The sequence below is a fragment of the Glycine max genome, chromosome 2 (assembly GCF_000004515.6).
Source record: "Glycine max cultivar Williams 82 chromosome 2, Glycine_max_v4.0, whole genome shotgun sequence".
Taxonomy (NCBI): Eukaryota; Viridiplantae; Streptophyta; class Magnoliopsida; order Fabales; family Fabaceae; genus Glycine; species Glycine max.
Window position 1 is genome coordinate 2,284,063 of NC_016089.4, and position 19,238 is coordinate 2,303,300.

At 30.8% G+C, this 19,238-nt stretch overlaps 2 protein-coding genes across 3 annotated transcripts; both read left to right on the forward strand.

Annotated features, from left to right (window-relative positions):
* The first annotated feature begins 267 nt into the window (after positions 1–267).
* On the forward strand, positions 268–984 carry LOC100305911 (subtilisin CLE36-like protein). Of its 2 annotated transcripts, none has more exons than NM_001404665.1 (1): positions 268–984. In NM_001404665.1, the coding sequence occupies exon 1, from the start codon at positions 535–537 to the stop codon at positions 880–882; it is 348 nt and encodes a 115-aa protein (NP_001391594.1). In that variant the 5' UTR covers positions 268–534; the 3' UTR covers positions 883–984.
* Positions 985–12,221: 11,237 nt separating this feature from the next.
* Positions 12,222–16,591, forward strand: LOC100794029 (serine/threonine-protein phosphatase PP2A catalytic subunit). Its single transcript, XM_003519202.5, has 6 exons — positions 12,222–13,183; positions 14,281–14,395; positions 15,140–15,248; positions 15,323–15,400; positions 15,817–16,008; positions 16,134–16,591. Exons 1-6 carry the CDS (start codon positions 12,931–12,933, stop codon positions 16,305–16,307), a joined length of 921 nt encoding a protein of 306 aa, XP_003519250.1. The 5' UTR covers positions 12,222–12,930; the 3' UTR covers positions 16,308–16,591.
* Positions 16,592–19,238: the final 2,647 nt, after the last annotated feature.

The window sequence follows — 19,238 nt, forward strand, 5'->3', positions numbered from 1 at the left end:
ACTAGAAGCAAGGCAACCTATTATTTTCCTTTTACACCATTGTACGTAAAGAATGACAGGATAAGTTGAATCTTTTTGGCACACCGTAGTTGCATGAAAATACACACTCACTCACACCATCAAAGCAAAAGAATTGTGTCGTATTGGGACATCTTTCTCCGTATAAAGCAAAGGGCTTTGCCTCCATGTCACGCTCGATTCCAAACCCCTCTCTCTCTCAGTTCGAGAAAGTGCAACATATAATCCCTCCAATCTATAAAGAAAACCACACACACCCTTAATCCTTCGCAGTAAAAAAAGTTCTCATTGCCTTAACTCCACCACCCCTCTCTCCTCTTCTCTTTCCCTCTTCTTCTTCTTACCCTATTCCACTTCAATTAATCATCATGCAATCATAGATAGCCTTTTCTTCTTTCTTTTCTTTTCTCTTCATCATCCATATGTCATAGACATATCTCTCTATCTTCCTCCTATGACATAAAAATATACAAATATAACACACATAATTAGCAAGAAGAAAACAAAAACTTGCATATGGGTGGTAGTAGTAGTAGTGGTAGTAGTAGTTCTTTCCCTCCAAGTTTCTTTAAAGCACTTCTTGTGGTGGGGCTTGTTTGTCTTCTTGTTTTGGGAAGCTTAGGTAGTGGTGAAGGAACAAGACATCCAACTACACAATGGTCTCAAGAAAGGGTCAAGCATGAACGAGTGGTTGGTAGAGATAAGCCTGTGGACAGTGCAGAATTGGATTTCAACTACATGAGCAAAAGAAGAGTTCCCAATGGACCAGATCCTATTCACAACAGGTTTGTCTACCTTTTCTTAACCCAAATAAGATACACAGATTATATAATATTTTGTTTATCATCCATGTGTGTCTTTTGATTTCAACTTATGTCACTGTTCTTTACTTAATTAGATGTGTATTATGTTTGTTCAACGGTTTCTGCCACCAAGACATGCATTTCTTTTGATAACAAGACATAGTAGGTATATATGTAGTAAGTTTACTATATGATTTGTATTATAATATTGTTAGAAATTCAAGTGTGAAAGAGAAAGAATGTGCAAACTAAGTAAGGAACATATAAATATATACGTGTTTTTGGCTCCCCTGTTCCTATCATGGATATGAGGTCACCCCTGTTACTTGGCAAATATTTATCTTTTTCCCCAACTCAATTTAAAATTTCCATTGGATTATTTTCAAATATAGTAGTATTATACTACTGTTAAGGTGTTTGGTTCCACGTGTCAGACATGATTTTTTAAGTTTACTAAGAAGCTAATAATTTTAACTTCAATGTCCTAGACGTGAGTTTTTACTTCTCAACGGATTTTCAGACATGTTTTCATGTCTCTTGCGAAATAAAACTCATCAATTTCAAGTTTAGTGGTTCCTGCCAAAGTGAAGCTTAACACAAAAGGATGAAAAGCCAACTATGGGGGATTGATTACCATGCTTTTAACTGTTACATTGAATTGTTGATTTAAATTCTTTTAACATGGATACTTCTTTATAATAGATTAATACATATAAAGCCATAAAAAAGAAAGATAACTCCATCTAACAACTTTATTCCACTTCTTAATTAATCATGAGCAACTAAAGTTATTCATGTCATTCGGTTCTCTCTTCATTAAGAAACTTTTTTAACCTTTTCTTGGTTGTCTTTCTTTATTTCTATTAGCACAAGACACAAGCATGCATGGAGTGAGACCTACTATGAAACTATGTCATAAATATTGGTTTCTTGTCCATGCAATTTTTCTACTATAAATTGTATCAATTTGCATAATTATTTTGCTTAAAATTTTGTTTGATAATTTTGTTCAGGAGAGCTGGAAATTCTGGCCGACCCCCTGGCCAAGCTTAGAAGTAACAAGGGAAGCTAGACAAGCTTCAGCAACCATGCAAAAGATGACACAAAAATGTTAATTAGCCATGTACTTGTGAGAGAACTGAGAGTAGCTTCATATATATAAAAATCCCCTGACTCTGACCTTCTTAGAATTCTGTAGCTTGCAAGCAAGGGCTAATCTCTAACTTGCGGAAATTAAATTTGTTATGGGAAGAGTTGTTTGAGGCCTAACGAGGTAAGAAAAAAAAGGAAGGAAGCTTGTCCCACATGAAAAATAACCTCAAAAGATAGTTTGATCAGTTTCTACAGAAACTGCAATTTAGTGAGAGTTTTTTTTTTTTTTTTGTGAACTTAATGTGATGAGAGGGTGGGTGGGGGGGCTAGCTGTGTCACAAATTTCAATGGAATTGAGATCAGTGCTTGCATGTAAAGCAATTAACGTACCTTTAAAGTTTAAAAGCCAAGAAAGATGTATGTACAAGATGTTGTAGCAACAGCAGAAGCCATGCATGCTTTTGGAGGACTTATACAAGTTCTCTATGTTAAGGGGGGAAAAAAACAAAGGGTCTTGGCTTTGGTTTGCTCACTACTATGTTTGGAATTTTCTGTTTCTTGTTTTTGTTTTTTATTATTATTTATTGTAAAGATTAGCCATGAGCTCCTAAAGTAAAAGTAAATTCCACCATTTTAAAGGTGTTGGTGCACCTGTAAAAGAAGGGTGTTTGCATCTTGTGTTAGTCTTTTTCACTAGATTCTTTGGTGGGGATGGTGAAACTGATTGATCTATGGTCCATTCAAACATTTTAAACTGTTATTAGATTCCTATTATCTCGTGGTAACAAAAGAATAGGATTAATATTATAAAATGAAAATGAAAAAAGAGGAAACAAACAAATGGTCTTCAATGTTTTAAAGTGAAAAAAATTAAAGGATGTCAAGAACTCAAGCATTTTTATGGTGTTCTGCTTTTTTCTCGTGTTGTTTTGTTTTGATTGGATTGAGAGGCAAAGAATGTGTGCAAAGCAAGTGAGATTCAAATTGGGACATTTACCAGAAAGGGAAAAAAAAGATAAATAATTTTGAACTTGTGCTTTCTTCGTGAGATTTAAGATTGGTAAACAGCTACTTGCATTTGTGCCCCACCATTTTTTTCTTTCTGTATTTATAGGAAAATATGTAAAAAAAAGCATAGCTTATATAATGCTCATAGTCCCAAGGAAGTTTTACTTTATGAATTTGGGTGTCCCTCTTTGCGCTACGGTCATGACACCAATTGCAAATTAACAAGACCAATATACACGTTCAAACGAGAGATGATATTTGCATATTCATATTTTATACGTCATACTTGTTTCTATCTTTCTCTTCCCTTCTCAAAAATGTCTCATCGTAATTTATAATCCAAATCATTTACGTAAATAGAATGTAACCCAGAAAGAAAGTCAAAGACTCATTTCTTCGTTAATCAGAACTGAGTTGTGATGTCTGGATAATAATTCATAAGCTAAAACGATAAAAGTTATTTTTAGATACAAGAGGTCATAAGTATTAATCGCACTAATATGCTAAGAAGTCAAACTTAACTACTAGTTAACAGGCAATCACTATGTGGGAATTTATTCACACACTTGGTGATATTTATTAAAATTATTTCTTGAAATAACTAATAAATATCAAATGACATAAATAAATATGTTTAAATGATATTTTGAACTAAACTTAAATTTATTTATGGATAAAAATTATCTTTTTTTTTGGATAATTCTAATTTCAATTTTTAAATTAATTTTGAACACTTATACTTTTGTATAAACTATAATTCTATTTGATGGATAAAAATTATCATTATTTAGAACGACCAAAATAAAGATGACAAGAAGAAGGGTTCCAAAAGAAGGGCAACAACTAGTTGGCGAATCACAGTCACTTATAGTGTCGGATGTGTAGATAAGTGGAAGCAAAGAAACTAAAAAAAAAGAAGATAAAATCATTTCTTATGAAAAAGAAAAGTAAAATGTAAATTTAATAAATATTTTAAAGTAAAAAAGAGAATAACATATAAGAAACTAAAAGTCAAAATTCTACTTGAAGAAATGTTTCCTAGTAAACTACTAAAATAAACTTATTTATCAAGTATTATCATGTTTAGGATAATTGAAAATTTTGAATTTCAATTGCTTTTGCATAAAAAAAATTTGTTTGAAAATTAATTTATGTTTAAATAAATTTTTAGTAAACTCATCCAAATAAAAAATAATTTTGATTACAAAAAGTTATAACGATAATCCCTTTAATCCTTGATTTGTCATTTTGATCTCTAGTTTTTTTTAATTTTAGTCTCCATATTTTTTATAAAATCCGTAATTTTAGTATAAACTTTAATTTTACAAACGTTTTATTTAACTTATTTTGGTTGAATTGAATCTTAAGTCTAACATATTTATGTAATGTTGAATAAAAATAATTTAATTAATTAAAATATAGGTATGTACAATTGAAAATTAGATCAAACTTACAAATTTTCTAACATGTAGGAACTAAAATCATGAGAATATAAAGAGAACAAAATCTCCTATAAAAAAATTAAAGGAGAGGCAAAATTTTAATTTAGCCTTCATTATATATACATATAATCAATTATTAAAATAATTTAATTTTCATAATTATCTCAAACATTATATAATCAAACAAGTTTTCAACTAATAATAAAAGTTAAAAATTAGATTAAAATACTTCTCAAAATATTTTTAAGACATGTTAGATAAACTTCTCTATAAATATTCATAGAATTTTTTTTTAAAAAAAAAGTTTCTTTCTAAGTTAAAATTAGTTTATATCTAGTTGTATGATGTGAGGTTCAAAGCACATACACTGTCATACAATAAAAGAAAAACATTGTAATAAGTCAAATTTATTATAACTATTATTTTAGCATGTATGCTGTATAGAATAAATGTCTATTTTTATATTAAAATTTATAATAAATAAATATTTTTGCATTTATAAATTATATTTTACATTTAAAAATAAATAAATTGCGATATAAAATTAATTTTAACTATTGTCAAGTTCTTTTAAAGAATTATTGAAATCCAATTTAAAGATTGAGATAAAATGTGGGTAATTTGAAATGATTGAGAATGAATTATTTTGGTTGGTTACAATATAGTGTGTGAAATGCATATTAAAAGTATTTAATTAAAAATAGGGAAAATGAAACTCTCATTCTCCAAATTATATAATTTAAGTAAAAATATACATATTAATAAAAAGTTGAAGTGTGTCGCACCAACAAAATTTAAGCATATATATATATATATATATATATATATATATATATATATATATATATATATATATATATATATATATATATATTTGAATAAGACGTTGGCCGGCAAGCATCAAAGGCAAAAACTTGACATTCCAACTATGTTGGCAATCCAAGCTCTACCCATCACATGCTCCAAACCAAATATTATTAAAAAGAAAAGAGTATTACAAGAGATGTTCAAACCAAGGAATAAATGACATGATATTAACTAAAACGATAGTTGGGTAAACCTATTCTATCCCAAAAGAAGATGTTTCTAAGAAAATCTGAAACAATATCCCAGCATGTTGTACTGTGAAACGTGACACCAAAATTTGTAAGATGATCAACACATTCATTACCCTCCCGAAAGATGTGAAAAATAACAAAACTGATGGAACGAGTGATAACCTAGCAATTGAGGCAGTGAGTCCTAAGCCACCAAGGGAACAATTGATGAGAACCATATGTTTGAACCACTAGGGAAGAGTCACATTCAAGCCACAGACAATTCCAACCTCTCCTATGGGCAATCTCAATTGCCTCCATTGCAGCTTGTAGCTAAGCACAAAAAGTTGGGGTAACTCCTAAATGAGTTGAGAAACAACCCAAAGCACTGCCCCTATAGTCACAAAAAGTGCAACCTCCCACACCCCACCTGGGGCTCTTCTTGCATAAATTCTTACTTAAATATGTTTTAATTATCTATAATATACTTTCTTTTTCCAGTTTACTATCTATTTTTTTCATTATCTGACATTTTCAAAATTTTATTTTTGGTATCAATTGTTAATATAAATTCGTTAAATAATAACGTGATATCCTATTAACTTATCACATCATTACTTAATGGATGATGTGACATTATATTAGTTTGTTATGTCATAATTTAATGAATTGAGATTAACAAGTAATTTTTTTTGAAAAAGTCATATAGTAAAAAAAATAGATAATGAACTAAAATCAGAATATAATAGATATATAAAAAAAAAAGCATATTTAAGCCTAAACTTTTGTTGTTGTAAACTGCTTATGATTCGGTTGCCACGCCTATAAATTCACTCAACCCCTTAACTCTATTTTACCCAGCAATCTTAATTGTATCTCTTTAACTCTGTATACTCCCAATGTCCTTTCAAATATTTAATGTGTTCTTTCGCCGTACTTTTATTTTTGGTAATTAAATCATCTTCTATATCAATGGTAGTATATTAATGCATGTAAGATTTTTCTTTTCTAATTGAAATTTGATTTTGAAAGTCCACACAAGATTTGTAGGCTAGCCGATAGCCCACGCAATATAAAAATTCAGATGAAAACAACTTAAACCAAGTCAAGTCAAATAAGTTTTCTTCAATAATGTTGACTTATTCTTTATATTTTATTCAGTTATTTAGGAAAGCAATCGGGTGACATATTTAATCTGTAAGAGATTAATTTAATGAGAACATTTAAAGGATTGAAGTAATGGTAACTTCTCTTAAAAAAAACAATGAATGTAACTTTGCAAGATTAATTTGAAACTTTTCTTAAAATAATTCTAATATATTTATCCAAGCCAAGGCATCGGTCTACTCAGATAAAAGTGCAAAGGCCCAAGCCCAGTAAGAAGCTTCCATTAAAATAACACTGTTCTAGTCCAGTTTAGCTAAAGTTTTGAACAAAAATGTTTTGTTTTGGCACGCTAGAACCCCTCCCATAAAACATCAAAGCAAGGACAAAGGCTACCGTGGACCAGTTTCACAGGTGATTTATGGTGGATCATGTTTATTAACCGTTGAATTCATCTAAGATTCACAATCTTATCCTGCGTCCATTGCACCAAATTAGCCCTCAAGACAGTCTCTTCCTCTTTCGAGGCCAAACTGCCATAACCTGCAACGCCGGACCTCCGTGAGCCGCTTTGACATCTTCGCCGACGCCGACGTGTCTTGCTTCTCCTGCCATCAATTCCCCTTCCTGTGTTGTAACTTGCGAACTTGGAAAACCCCTCCATGTGTGGCTTCTGTGATTTGCTAACTGAGATTTTGGCTTCTTGGAAGTGGATCTGAACAGATCTGCAACTTTTTTTTGCTTGAACAAAAAATCGCCGCTGCCGGAAATTGTCTTCAGCGGCGATGCAAGGTGGTCCCGAGAGGTTGATGGAAAAGGAGAAAAAAGAAATAATGTAGAGTTGAGGGTATACAATAATAATGTGGGGATAAGATTAAACTAACAGTCAGGATTTGTGGGTGCACCATAAATCTCACTTGCGAGGGTGATACACCCTAGACGTCTTCCAAAATAACTTTTTTAGGTATAATATATTTTCAAAGTAGCAAATGTTTTTTAAAATATTTTAATTATTTATCAGTAATAACAAAATATTAATGCGTAAAAACATAAATGTTTATTGTTTTTGTTTTAAAAATCTTAAAAACTAAATTAATTAAAATTATTATTTGAATGATGATTTATAGATATCTTATTATACTTCATGTTGATAGAATACAATTAAATATTTCTTAAAATGATTAAAGATACTAAAAAAATGTACTACTTGCTAAGGAATGAAAGAAACATTTGACTCAATTGTCTCCTTGTAATTTTGACTTAGCGGAACCATTTAAGTTTAGTTTTTTTTATTTTCCATTCTAAAATTATCCAATAACAAGTTATATAAATTATAGGCATTATTTTACAATGATCCCTCTATGTTGAATCTTATCATCTTATGCATATTAGTTGGACCCTCAATCACTAGGTTGACTCTAATAGTTTAAATTAATATGTATTTTAAAAAAAAATCAGTTAAGGAACAAAAAAATATTAATAATATATTTCAACAGTTTTCATGCAATTTTCAATAAATTTTATTTACTTATTAACTTTTTAATTAATATGTTTAAAGTGGTATTAACAAAAGTTTTAGTTTAATTTATTTGATATGATGTTACCGAAACAAAGTTGAATTAGTCCGATGATTTCTTTTTCTTTTGGGTACTTAGACGATTTCTTTTTTTAAATCAACTACATCGTTATTGTCACAATTAATTTATGAATGATCTTACAAACGAGTTGGCTTCTCAATTAACATTGTTCTAAGCCAATAGTGGTCTATAACTATTAAGTACATAGTGATACTTACATGCAATACCTGTGACCTTTGTAAACATAAAAAAAATACGTGTAAGATATTTTTTTTATATTTTAATTTAACATAAATGATAATCGTAAAAATAATTTTAGAATAATATTTTATTTTTTATTATTAAAATTTACTATATAAATTGTTAACCTTTACATAAAATTATGGTTAAATATAAACTTTATCAAACTTAAATTATTGTACATTATATTTTTTTTCGTGTAATATGCATATTGTAAAATTTACGTAGACATTTAACAAGATTTTATCTTATTGTTATATATATCATATCAATGAATAAGATGATAGTAATATAGTAAAATGGGATAAATCTTATTGAATCTTTGTATAAGAATGTTTTACGTTTGAGTAAATTAAACTCAATAATAATTCTTAATTCTTTTACTAATGTATTGTAGTCATTTATAATATAATATACTCCTTGGTCTTATATAAGATTTAAGTTTAAAATGATGTTTGTTTTTTTTTTATAAGACTTAATTTATAATATTTTTAACATTAATTATTTTTAAACTAAAAATACTTTTAGTTAAAAGAAGAAATAAAATGTATTGATAAATCATTAGAAAAGAGAAAAGTATTAATAACAAATATAATTTTGAAAAAAGTTAAAAATTTAAGATAAATTAATTCCTATAAACTAAATTAACTATTTTCTTTAATATTGATGAATTAGGTAATCGAGTTTTATATATAGAAATAGAGAGAGTAAGGTATAACCAATTGTACGTGACAATAAATCATCAACAATGATTTATACAAGTGATAGCGACTTGAGTTTCTTAATCAAGGGGTCCAAGATTCTGTTTGACTCTTTGAGTATAAAATAAATTATTTTAGAAGGATAATGTTAAGAGAAGAGTACCCATCTTATATATTCAAGATGTTCGAGAAAGATTAATCATTACTTTCAAAAGAGATTATTTTGTAAACATATAAATAATGCTTTTTTTTTTTACTAAATAATACTTATCTCATTTTATTATGAATCAAATGTTTAATATAAGAAATAAATAGAATAGAAACTAGAGAACAATGAATGAGTATCTTCATTATCTTGTCTCTTAACAAATCATATTCCATGGCATGAATAACTAACTAAAATTTTCTATACTCCACAACAATGTTTTTCTATTCTATCAAGTTCTTACATGCAGAATTTATTTTGTCAACTACCATTTTACAAAACTTATAGCATTTCATTGATAAGCAACGATTCAATACACCTAGTAACATGATAGAAAACTGAGAGACTACGATAAGATGGATGGTGTCACTCTAGACAACCTATGAACAACACTATTTCCTTGTCTCTTTACAAAAGATTCATTTAAAACAAAGATGTTCCTACACTATTGAATAACAGAGCCTATGTCAGACTCATCTTTATCGAACTCTTCAAATTGTCTACTACCCCTTTACACAGTCCATCTCAAAGATAACATTAACATACCCTTTTGCTTGCATAAAATTTATAACTTCTAAAAGTCCCCAAGCCTCTCCTAGCTGGGCGTCCATGCAAGGCATTTTAGTCTCAGCTCTTGCCATCATTTGTCTCCCTCGCTCATCCCTTACGCAACCAGGCTCAGGTGGTATCCAATGTAGCACTTGAGAATGCTGAACCATTGAGTAGTGAGATGGTTCACTCCTTCTAGCCTTGTTCCAATTATTGAAAAACATATTTGTTCTATGGAAGACTTCCTCATTCGAAGCTTCTTTCTCCTCCCACAGCTTACCGTTCCTTCGTCTCCACATACTCCATAACGCCATAGATATTCGCTGCTGTAGAGAAGTGTTTACTGACTGCATAAGTTGAAAAAATAGTTGCCCCAAATCATCCACTCACAACAGCAAATTCTCCACTTGTTGGTGGATGTTTAAAAGATCCCAATAGCCTACATTAACATGGCATGAGGCAAAAATGTGACAGGTGTTCTCAATATCAATGTTGCATAGAGGGCATATAATAGGGAAAGACACTCCACGAGTACGTAGCTTACTTCGTGAGGGAAGCAAATTTCTGCACATTCTCCATAAAAATAGTTTAACTCTAGGGGGCACATTAATATTCCAGAGCAATTTCCAATCTCATTCAACTTTCAGCTCATCATAATTTATAAATTTCTTCATAATCATATGATAAGCACTACAGACAGTGTACATACCATTTTGATTAAGAGCCCGGATGCGTGAATCTCCTTCTACCATAGGCAAGAGAGGTGTTCTGACAATAACTTGGACATCTTGTGGTGATAAGATGTGGCTGATAGTGTTAATGTCCCAACAATGGTTGATGGGGTCAATAATACTAGAAACTTTCATGTCTTGCCCTACATCCATCATAGGTGTTATAACACAAGCATTGTATTCCCTATGAATCCACGGTTGTCCCCATATGTGAAATCCCTTCCGTTTCCAATTTTCCATTTAAATCCCTCTTTCAAGAAAATAAGCTTTTCCAGACAAAAGATGGATTATGCCCTAAGGTAGCACCCATGAAATCCCCCCTTGGATAGTATTTAGCTCTGAAGACACGTGAAGGCAAAACATCATGCATAGATAAAAGTCTCCATCCCTGTTTCCCCAACATGGCCAAGTTAAAGGCATGTAAATTTCGAAAACCCATTCCACCATCACTCTTTGATATGCACATTTTCTCCCATAAAACCCAATTGATACACCTTATGTCTTTCTTGCACGAACCCCACCAAAAAATTCATCATAATTTGAAGCTCATTCCCAAGAGATTTAGGGATAAAAAAATACTCATGCAATAGGTAGGGATAGATTGGACCACAAATTTTAAAAGAAATTCTCTACCAGGATAGAGAGTGTTTTACCTTTCCAAGAGTTGATCTTATTCCACACTCTTATATTTGATAAATTTGAACACAACTCTCCAATTTCTTCCAATAATAGATGGGAAGCCCAAGTACTTGCCACTTCCCATTCCATCTCGAACCCCAAGAAAAGAGGTTATCAAATTCCTCACAGCTCCTCCAACATTCTTACTGTAGGCAATTTTAGATTTCTCCAAATTTATCAATTGCCCATAAGCTAAGACATATTCATCAAGAATTTTATTAACAACAATAGCTTCTTCCTGATTAGCTTTGAAAAAAAGAAAGCTATCATTTGCAAACAAAAGATGAAATATTATATGAGTCCCTCTACAAATTTTTAACACCATGTAAAATCCCTCTCCTTTCAGCATCTTTGATCAAAACACATCGAGGAAAGGAAAAGAGAAAAGGAAATAGGGTCACGTTGAGGAAGCCCCCTTTATGGTGTGATAGGGCCAACAACTTCCTTTTTAATTATCAATATTTCTCATCAATAGTTTAAGTGTAGATCGGTCATTAGATTTTCATTAAGTGGAGTATTTGTTCTGTAAAAAAAAAAAAGTGGAGTATTTGTTAAATTCATATGTCATTTATTGTTTGGTTTGGATATAACGGTGTTTGAAAGTCTTTTTTGAATTGACATATATTGTATTGAATTATTTTATTTAACACTTTATGCTGATTTTTACAATCAAATTACATATTACGAAGATGCTAAATCATTTAAAGTAGAATAAATAATTATTAAAATAATATTACATGAATTAATAGTAAACTAATAACATTTTTTTTATAAAAGATTATTAAAATTATATGTTCGTCGAATTACATACATAATGAAATGCGAACTAAGAGTAACTTAAATATCTTTCATAATTAACATACAAAATAAGAATGTATTGTTGATAATATAATTTTTTTTTACATTTACATTCAATCACAAATACTATAGATCAAACTGGTCAAGATAATGTTGCTTGGTCTGGTGCGGCATCAAGAGTCTACTCCTCATCTTCTGCTTATGAATGGTTGGCCAAGATGGATACCTCCTCAACTTGGAATCCTGTATTGAGGTTCCCTATTCGTGAGAGTGGATAGTTATCTCTCCCTTAGTTTATGGCCTTAGTTGTCTTTTTTTCTTTATTCCCATGTACCAAAAAAAATCACAAATACTATATATAATTAATTTTTTATTTATAGTAATTATCTTAAAAATTATATAATAATAATTTTTAATCAAATTGCAATAAATAATGCATACAATCATTCAATAATTTTTTTGACCAAATTTCATGTCATTTGATTTGCCTTTGAGTTTCATTTTGTTAGGTTCTGGATGGCAGGCTCCCCCACCTTCGCGGCAATTTCCCTCTTCCTTTCTCCCGTTCACATATTAATCAATTCAATTGAAAACATGTAACATAAAAAACTAAAAGAAAAATTAGTATTTGTTTTTGTAATTTTCATTTTTATTTTTTAGGTCTCTATTGTTTTTGTGTACCGAGCGAAACAAAGAAAAAGAAAAGGACAGAAACAAACACACACACACGGAGCGCGGAACCAAATGAAATGATTGAGAAGAGAGAGCGAAGAAAAAAAAGAGAGCCAAACCAAACCTTTCCCGAAACGGTTCGTTTTGCCCTTCTTCGGAACCCTCCCTTCTGCGCCGCTGCTGCTGCTCCGGTCGCCGTCGGCGACTCTCCGGTAACCGAAGACCACTGCCGATCCGTCAGAAACCTCGGATCTCGGATCTGAACGAGCGAAACGATGCCGTCTCACGCGGATCTGGACCGGCAGATCGAGCATCTGATGGAGTGCAAGCCTCTGCCGGAGGCCGAGGTGAAGGCGCTGTGCGATCAGGCGAGGGCGATTCTCGTCGAAGAGTGGAACGTTCAGCCGGTGAAGTGCCCCGTCACCGTCTGCGGCGACATTCACGGCCAGTTCTACGATCTCATCGAGCTCTTTCGGATAGGAGGAAACGCTCCCGATACTAATTACCTGTTTATGGGCGATTATGTAGGTCAGTTTTTTTTCCTCTTCTCATATTCTCTATCTCTCTTTTCCTTTTCCTTTTGTTTAATTAATTAATTTCGTTAGCTGAATTTGATGTATGTAGGGTTTGGTTATTGTTTATTTATAATTGAATTTGTTCTATAGCGTGGATTTGAATTTGAAGATGGAACGTCCGTGTGTGTGTTTTGTTGAGTTTATGCTACGGTTGTTGTTTGGTGCTTTTGATGCCGTTTTTAAGTGTTAAGAGACTTTGAATAGCGTTTTGCCTTTGTTGATGTTTTCATTAGCTGGTTATATGGGTTTGGAAAGTTAACTGCTACGGAGGGGTCTGGTTGTTTTGGTTGAGGGGAATTGAAAAAAAACTGACTACTAGTTGGTTGCGTGTGTTTTTTTTAGGGATGTGCTGTCATCAACTAGTTTGAATCGGTTTTGTTAAGGCTTTTGTATGTGTCATGGTTGTTAGTTTTTGTAGGTTATTACTTATCATACTAATTGGTTTATGCTTGACTTACTTGTCATGTAAACTGTGAAATAAACTTGGTTATTTGTGTGTGTCTGGGTTTTGTGTTGTCTGTTTAACATGATTCTGCTGTTGAAATTATATAAACATCAATTTTTGAGCTCCTTGTTTTGGTTAGGGGCCGAACTAGCATTTGATGAAAGTAAAATTGATAGGTGAAGCTTGTTTTTTTCCGTGTTGTGTGTTTAACATGATTCTGCTGTTGAAATTATATAAACATCAATTTTTGAGCTCCTTGTTTTGGTTAGGCGCTGAACTAGCATTTGATGAAAGTAAAATTGATAGGTGAAGCTTGCTTTTTTCCTGCTCCCCTGTCCGTTTTATGATAGAATGATTGGCATGTGTCTGTGATAGAATTTTGCTAATGGCTGGTTTGGAATTGGAAAAGTGATGACAGAAAAGAAAAAATGTTATCAAACTGTGGATGGACAAATAAAATTGAATGTCGGTGAGAAGTCAAGGTCCTTGAAAGTCCGTTATCATCCTTTTTTTATCATGCTTCTTTTGATGATGTTCAGATTAGACTTTTTTGCATATTTGGGAACTGCTATCATTTCCTCATGGTACTGGCAAAAATTTTGTAGATCGTGGGTACTATTCAGTGGAGACTGTTACGCTTTTGGTGGCCTTGAAAGTTCGTTACAGAGATAGAATTACAATCCTTAGGGGAAATCACGAGAGCCGTCAAATCACTCAAGTGTAAGGACATTTTCTTCTCATTAGGTGTTTCTCAAAATAACTCATTGTAATTTGTGTATGTAAAGATGTTTCATGTTTAAGCAAACATTTTAGTATATAATCTATCCTGCATAAAGCTTGAGCATAAAGATTGAGAATAAGTTTAGGATATGCAGTCTCGATTCCTATATTCACTGGCTTTATGAGAAGCCCATGGGTTCCATATATCTCAACATTCACAAGTGGTTAGCATAGGAGCAGCAGTTTGACTGTGATAATACTATGGCATTCTTCTTTTCCTTGGAGCATATTTTCTTAGTATCAGGTCATTATAAAATATTAATGACTTAGTGCACTAATAGATGCATTTTGTTCTAATGAGCCTCTACAGTCCAACATTCTGACTGCTGAGGTTAGTATTATAGTCATTTTTCACTACATGTGGAAATAGTTGTGACTTGTGAAGAACATGGCGACTGGATGATGAAATTATACTCAAATTGAAATGGACCTGGTACATGGCTGCCAAGGGTTGGTTAAATAAAATGTTACGGCTAGCTTGTAATATGCATCTGAATGAATGAGTAGACATGAGTTACATGGTTTATGCTTATGAATGCCAATTTATGAGTAGTTTGTGAAGGGATGCAATAAATGGGAAAAATCTCTTTGAACACAAGAATTGCAAGGAATTTTAATATTTTATTCTAAGAATGTTTTATTTATTTGCTTACCTCTTTGTCTATATCCTTCACCTGCTTTCAGGTATGGCTTCTATGACGAATGCTTGAGAAAGTATGGAAATGCCAATGTCTGGAAATTCTTCACCGACTTGTTTGATTATTTACCTCTGACTGCCCTTATTGAGAGTCAGGTTTGAGTTAAATATGTTGCACAATGTTTCTTTGACTGCCTTATGCCAGTGTCTAACATCCTTGTATGTTACAGATTTTCTGTTTGCATGGAGGTCTCTCACCATCTTTGGATACACTTGATAATATCCGTGCCTTGGATCGCATACAGGAGGTTTGTGTTTTTAAATGATTATTGCAAGCACTTGCAATTATGAATTATTTGATATGCAGAACATTTTTTATGCAAAGTATGATGATCTTTTTGAGTTAGAAATCCTTTTTTTTAATATGGTCTGGGAAGTAATTTAATAATTTTTTTTTGTGGTTTGTAATACTTGTTTTTCTTTTAAAATGTTTCATTCTGTCTAGGATTTGCAACGATGTTTGCTTTCTCTTTCTATTTGGTTGAATTAACAATTGTTTTTTTCAGTCTTTCCGGGTGCTTTAGGCTTTTTAGGATGTCTCATGTTTTATTCCATTATGGAATTTCATTTCTGTATATACCTCTTGTCTAAAACTATATCGACGAAATTAATTGTATTTCTTGAATCTTGCCTGACAAGTGACAACTGTAACTGTGCAATGTAGGTTCCACACGAAGGACCAATGTGTGACCTCTTGTGGTCTGATCCAGATGATCGCTGTGGTTGGGGAATATCTCCACGTGGTGCTGGATATACATTTGGACAGGATATAGCTGCTCAGTTCAATCATACCAATGGTCTATCGCTGATATCTAGAGCTCACCAACTTGTAATGGAAGGATTCAATTGGTGCCAGGTGACTGACTGATCTAATATTTTGACTCAAGTACTATTAACTATTAAGTATTGGTTTTTTCATTTTAAGGATACCCATTACATTATATGTATTGATATTGATTGTTATTTTGATGAATCTTTAAGGACAAGAATGTGGTGACTGTTTTTAGTGCACCTAATTACTGTTACCGATGTGGGAACATGGCTGCCATACTGGAAATTGGAGAGAACATGGATCAGAATTTTCTGCAGTTTGATCCAGCTCCCAGACAAATTGAGCCCGACACTACACGAAAGACGCCAGATTATTTTTTGTAACTTCATATATCTCTTTGTTTGTAGCTACTGCTTTATGCTGTTACTGTAGATGTGTCTTTAAGGAGAGAAGAGTTTCACTGTTTAAGTGGACGGTTTTCATCAACATAATTCTTTCTTTTGGAGTTTGTCTGCTGTTGCCGCCGCTGCTGCGGTCTTATTTGGACAAGAAACAAATAGAAATTGACACAACTGGTGTTGTATATTTTTGATAGGAGGAAGCGGCAATAGCATGGTATATCATGTTCTGTAATTTTTTCTTAAATTAAATCTCAAGTTAGAGAGCAGATTTTTGGGTTCTGACCATCATGTTCATTTGAGACTGTTGATGGTGACAAATGCAGGTGCTGATTGTTTTTCTTTTTCTTTTTTCATTATCGAATGATAATATGATGATATCAGGGGTGGAGGGTTGAGTGGAAATGGTTGCTTCGAGACTCGAGGAATAGGGAGCTGAGGATGTGCTTGTTTTTATTTTTTTTCCTGGAGCACATTTTATTAGTAATTATCAGCTTTTTCAAAATTCGGATCGGACCAGTCTGTTCAATCGAAAACTGGTAAGTTAACAACCGAAGAATCTCATAACCTGTCAAACCAATGTAGAGAACCCGTGTTGAAACGGTGTTTTTAGTTTTTTTAAATTTTAATATTTAATCTATAATATTTTAAAATATATAAAAATGAATTCTTATATGAAAATTATTTTATCAATTATTATTAATTTTTTTATCTTATGAAACATATAATTTAATCATTTATACTGATTTATAATTTTTTAGATCCTAATTTTTTTTGTTGTAGAAATTAAATATTATTTTCACGTTTAGCACCTATAGTTGTGGATGGAAATATTATTCTGTACTTAAAATATATTATGTTGTAGAAATTATTTTTATTTAAATCTATGTAATTTATTATATTAAGATATTATTATTTAATAATTTCCGGAACGGTTAAATCTTAAATTAATGTCTTTACCGGTTTAATAATTGATCCGATTTTAAAAATCCCGGTAATTATTATTAAAACATTTCTTTGTTTTCTATTTTTAAGATTTTGTGAAGAAAGTGATTGGGAATATTTTTTTCTTCACAAAATTATAAAAATAAACGAAATATAAAGTGAAAAATAAATCAAAACCACCTAAGGATATATTAGTCAATTTTCCTTCTCATTGAGAAATAGAAAATGGACTGCTTGCTTGAAATTTAATGAAATGGTTTTATGAGAAGCCAAACGCTTATTTATCTTTGCATTTGTATAAATGTTACTAATTGAATGAAGTTTTTCATGTTAACATTTATAAATTTAATGCATATTTGATTTAATTTATTTTACCTTTTTTTTATTACTTTTGAAATTTTATTTTATTTATTTTTTGTTAGCGACTCACTTTACAATACTTATTATTTTTGGTTAAATCTCATTAAAATTATTAAATAAGAAGGGGGATTTCACAAAATTCTTAATAAATTCCAGTCGTTTTCGCTATTATTTTTCTTTCTGAGAAAAGGAAATGTCAAACATGCACTTTCTCTATCAGTCTCGTTTTAACTTATATTCACCACCACTTCGGTTGATATTAGAGAAGCAACTTTTAATTTGTACCGGTTAATTACTTTTTTTTGTAAGTAATAGTTTAAGTGGTTGAGATAATTTTTGCAATATTAAGAGTTAGAGTCCATGTGATAGTATTGTAGGAGGGTTATCATAATGTCCTAATTAAGAATTAATTTACCCTCGAAAGATATGAAAACTCACGATATGCGTAAGGATTAATTTTGCAAATTTCCTAAAATTATAATGCCAAAACTCAAAATGAAAAGATCAGAAAAGATTATGCAGAAGGCCAGTAAAGAAGCAGGATAACTGAAGTTGCTTTCTGACATTGTGGTCCTTTCCATTTCCCGTGTACAATAAAGGCAATAATTTTAAATTAGTCTTAGAAAATAGATGTGTTCAAGGATTGGATTAATCGAAAAAATTCATCCAATCTAATTACTTTAATTTCTTAATTAATCATCAATCAGTTTGATTAATAAATCCAATCCAAAAGCCGATTGGTTTTTGGTTTTATTTTTATTTTTCTTTAGAGAAAGTATTCAATAAATGGTAATATATATAATAAACATAATAAAAGATAATTTAAGATATTAAATATCTTTTTTATAAGTCAATAAACAACTAATAATAATATTAAGTATTCAAATATATATTATTAAAAGTAAATTTACATAACTTAATAATTATACTTTTCTACCTTTAATCAAATAGTTACTAAAAATCATCTTAATTCAAATGGATTTTTCATAAATAAATATAAATTGTGATAATTTTATAAATATATAAAAAAATGTAAGCATGAGTAATAATATAATTTTATTTATAAAAATCTATATCTGTATATAATTTTGGTTGGGATTGAATTAGATTTTAAAATTCAATCCGATCGAATAATTATTTTGGTTTTTTTTTAAATTGAATTAATTTGGTTTCCGGTTTATTCAACTTTCGTTTTTTTGGATTGTTTTTATTTTTATTATTTTGATTGCTTGTATAAAATTAAGAATTTTCTTGTATATTACCTGGAAATATTAACAATTTAATTAAATTACTCTAATTTGTATAATTTTCCACAGTTATTAAATAATTATAAATCAACCTGTATGATTTTTTTGAGAGAGATCAACCTCTATGATAAGATTTTAACTTTTGTAAGAATTGTTTTTAAAAGTTATATCTAAGACAATTTTTAATCGGTTAACAACGTAATTTATTTTACACTGATAATACATCAAAATTTAACTACTTTTAAATTTAAGTAAAATTTTCAAATAATATACAAAATTTACATGTAGCAGTTATCAAATTGTGATAAAATAAAATTTACTAACAAGTATTCTAAAGACATTAATTTAGGAATCAATAATATTT

Coding starts and splice junctions, on each gene's coding strand:
- LOC100305911 (NM_001404665.1), top strand. CDS start 535: ATGGGTGGTAGTAGTAGTAGTGGTAGTAGTAGTTCTTTCCCTCCAAGT.
- LOC100794029 (XM_003519202.5), top strand. CDS start 12,931: ATGCCGTCTCACGCGGATCTGGACCGGCAGATCGAGCATCTGATGGAG. Junction 13,184..14,280: donor GTTTATGGGCGATTATGTAG/GTCAGTTTTTTT, acceptor AAAATTTTGTAG/ATCGTGGGTACTATTCAGTG. Junction 15,401..15,816: donor CCTTGGATCGCATACAGGAG/GTTTGTGTTTTT, acceptor TGTGCAATGTAG/GTTCCACACGAAGGACCAAT.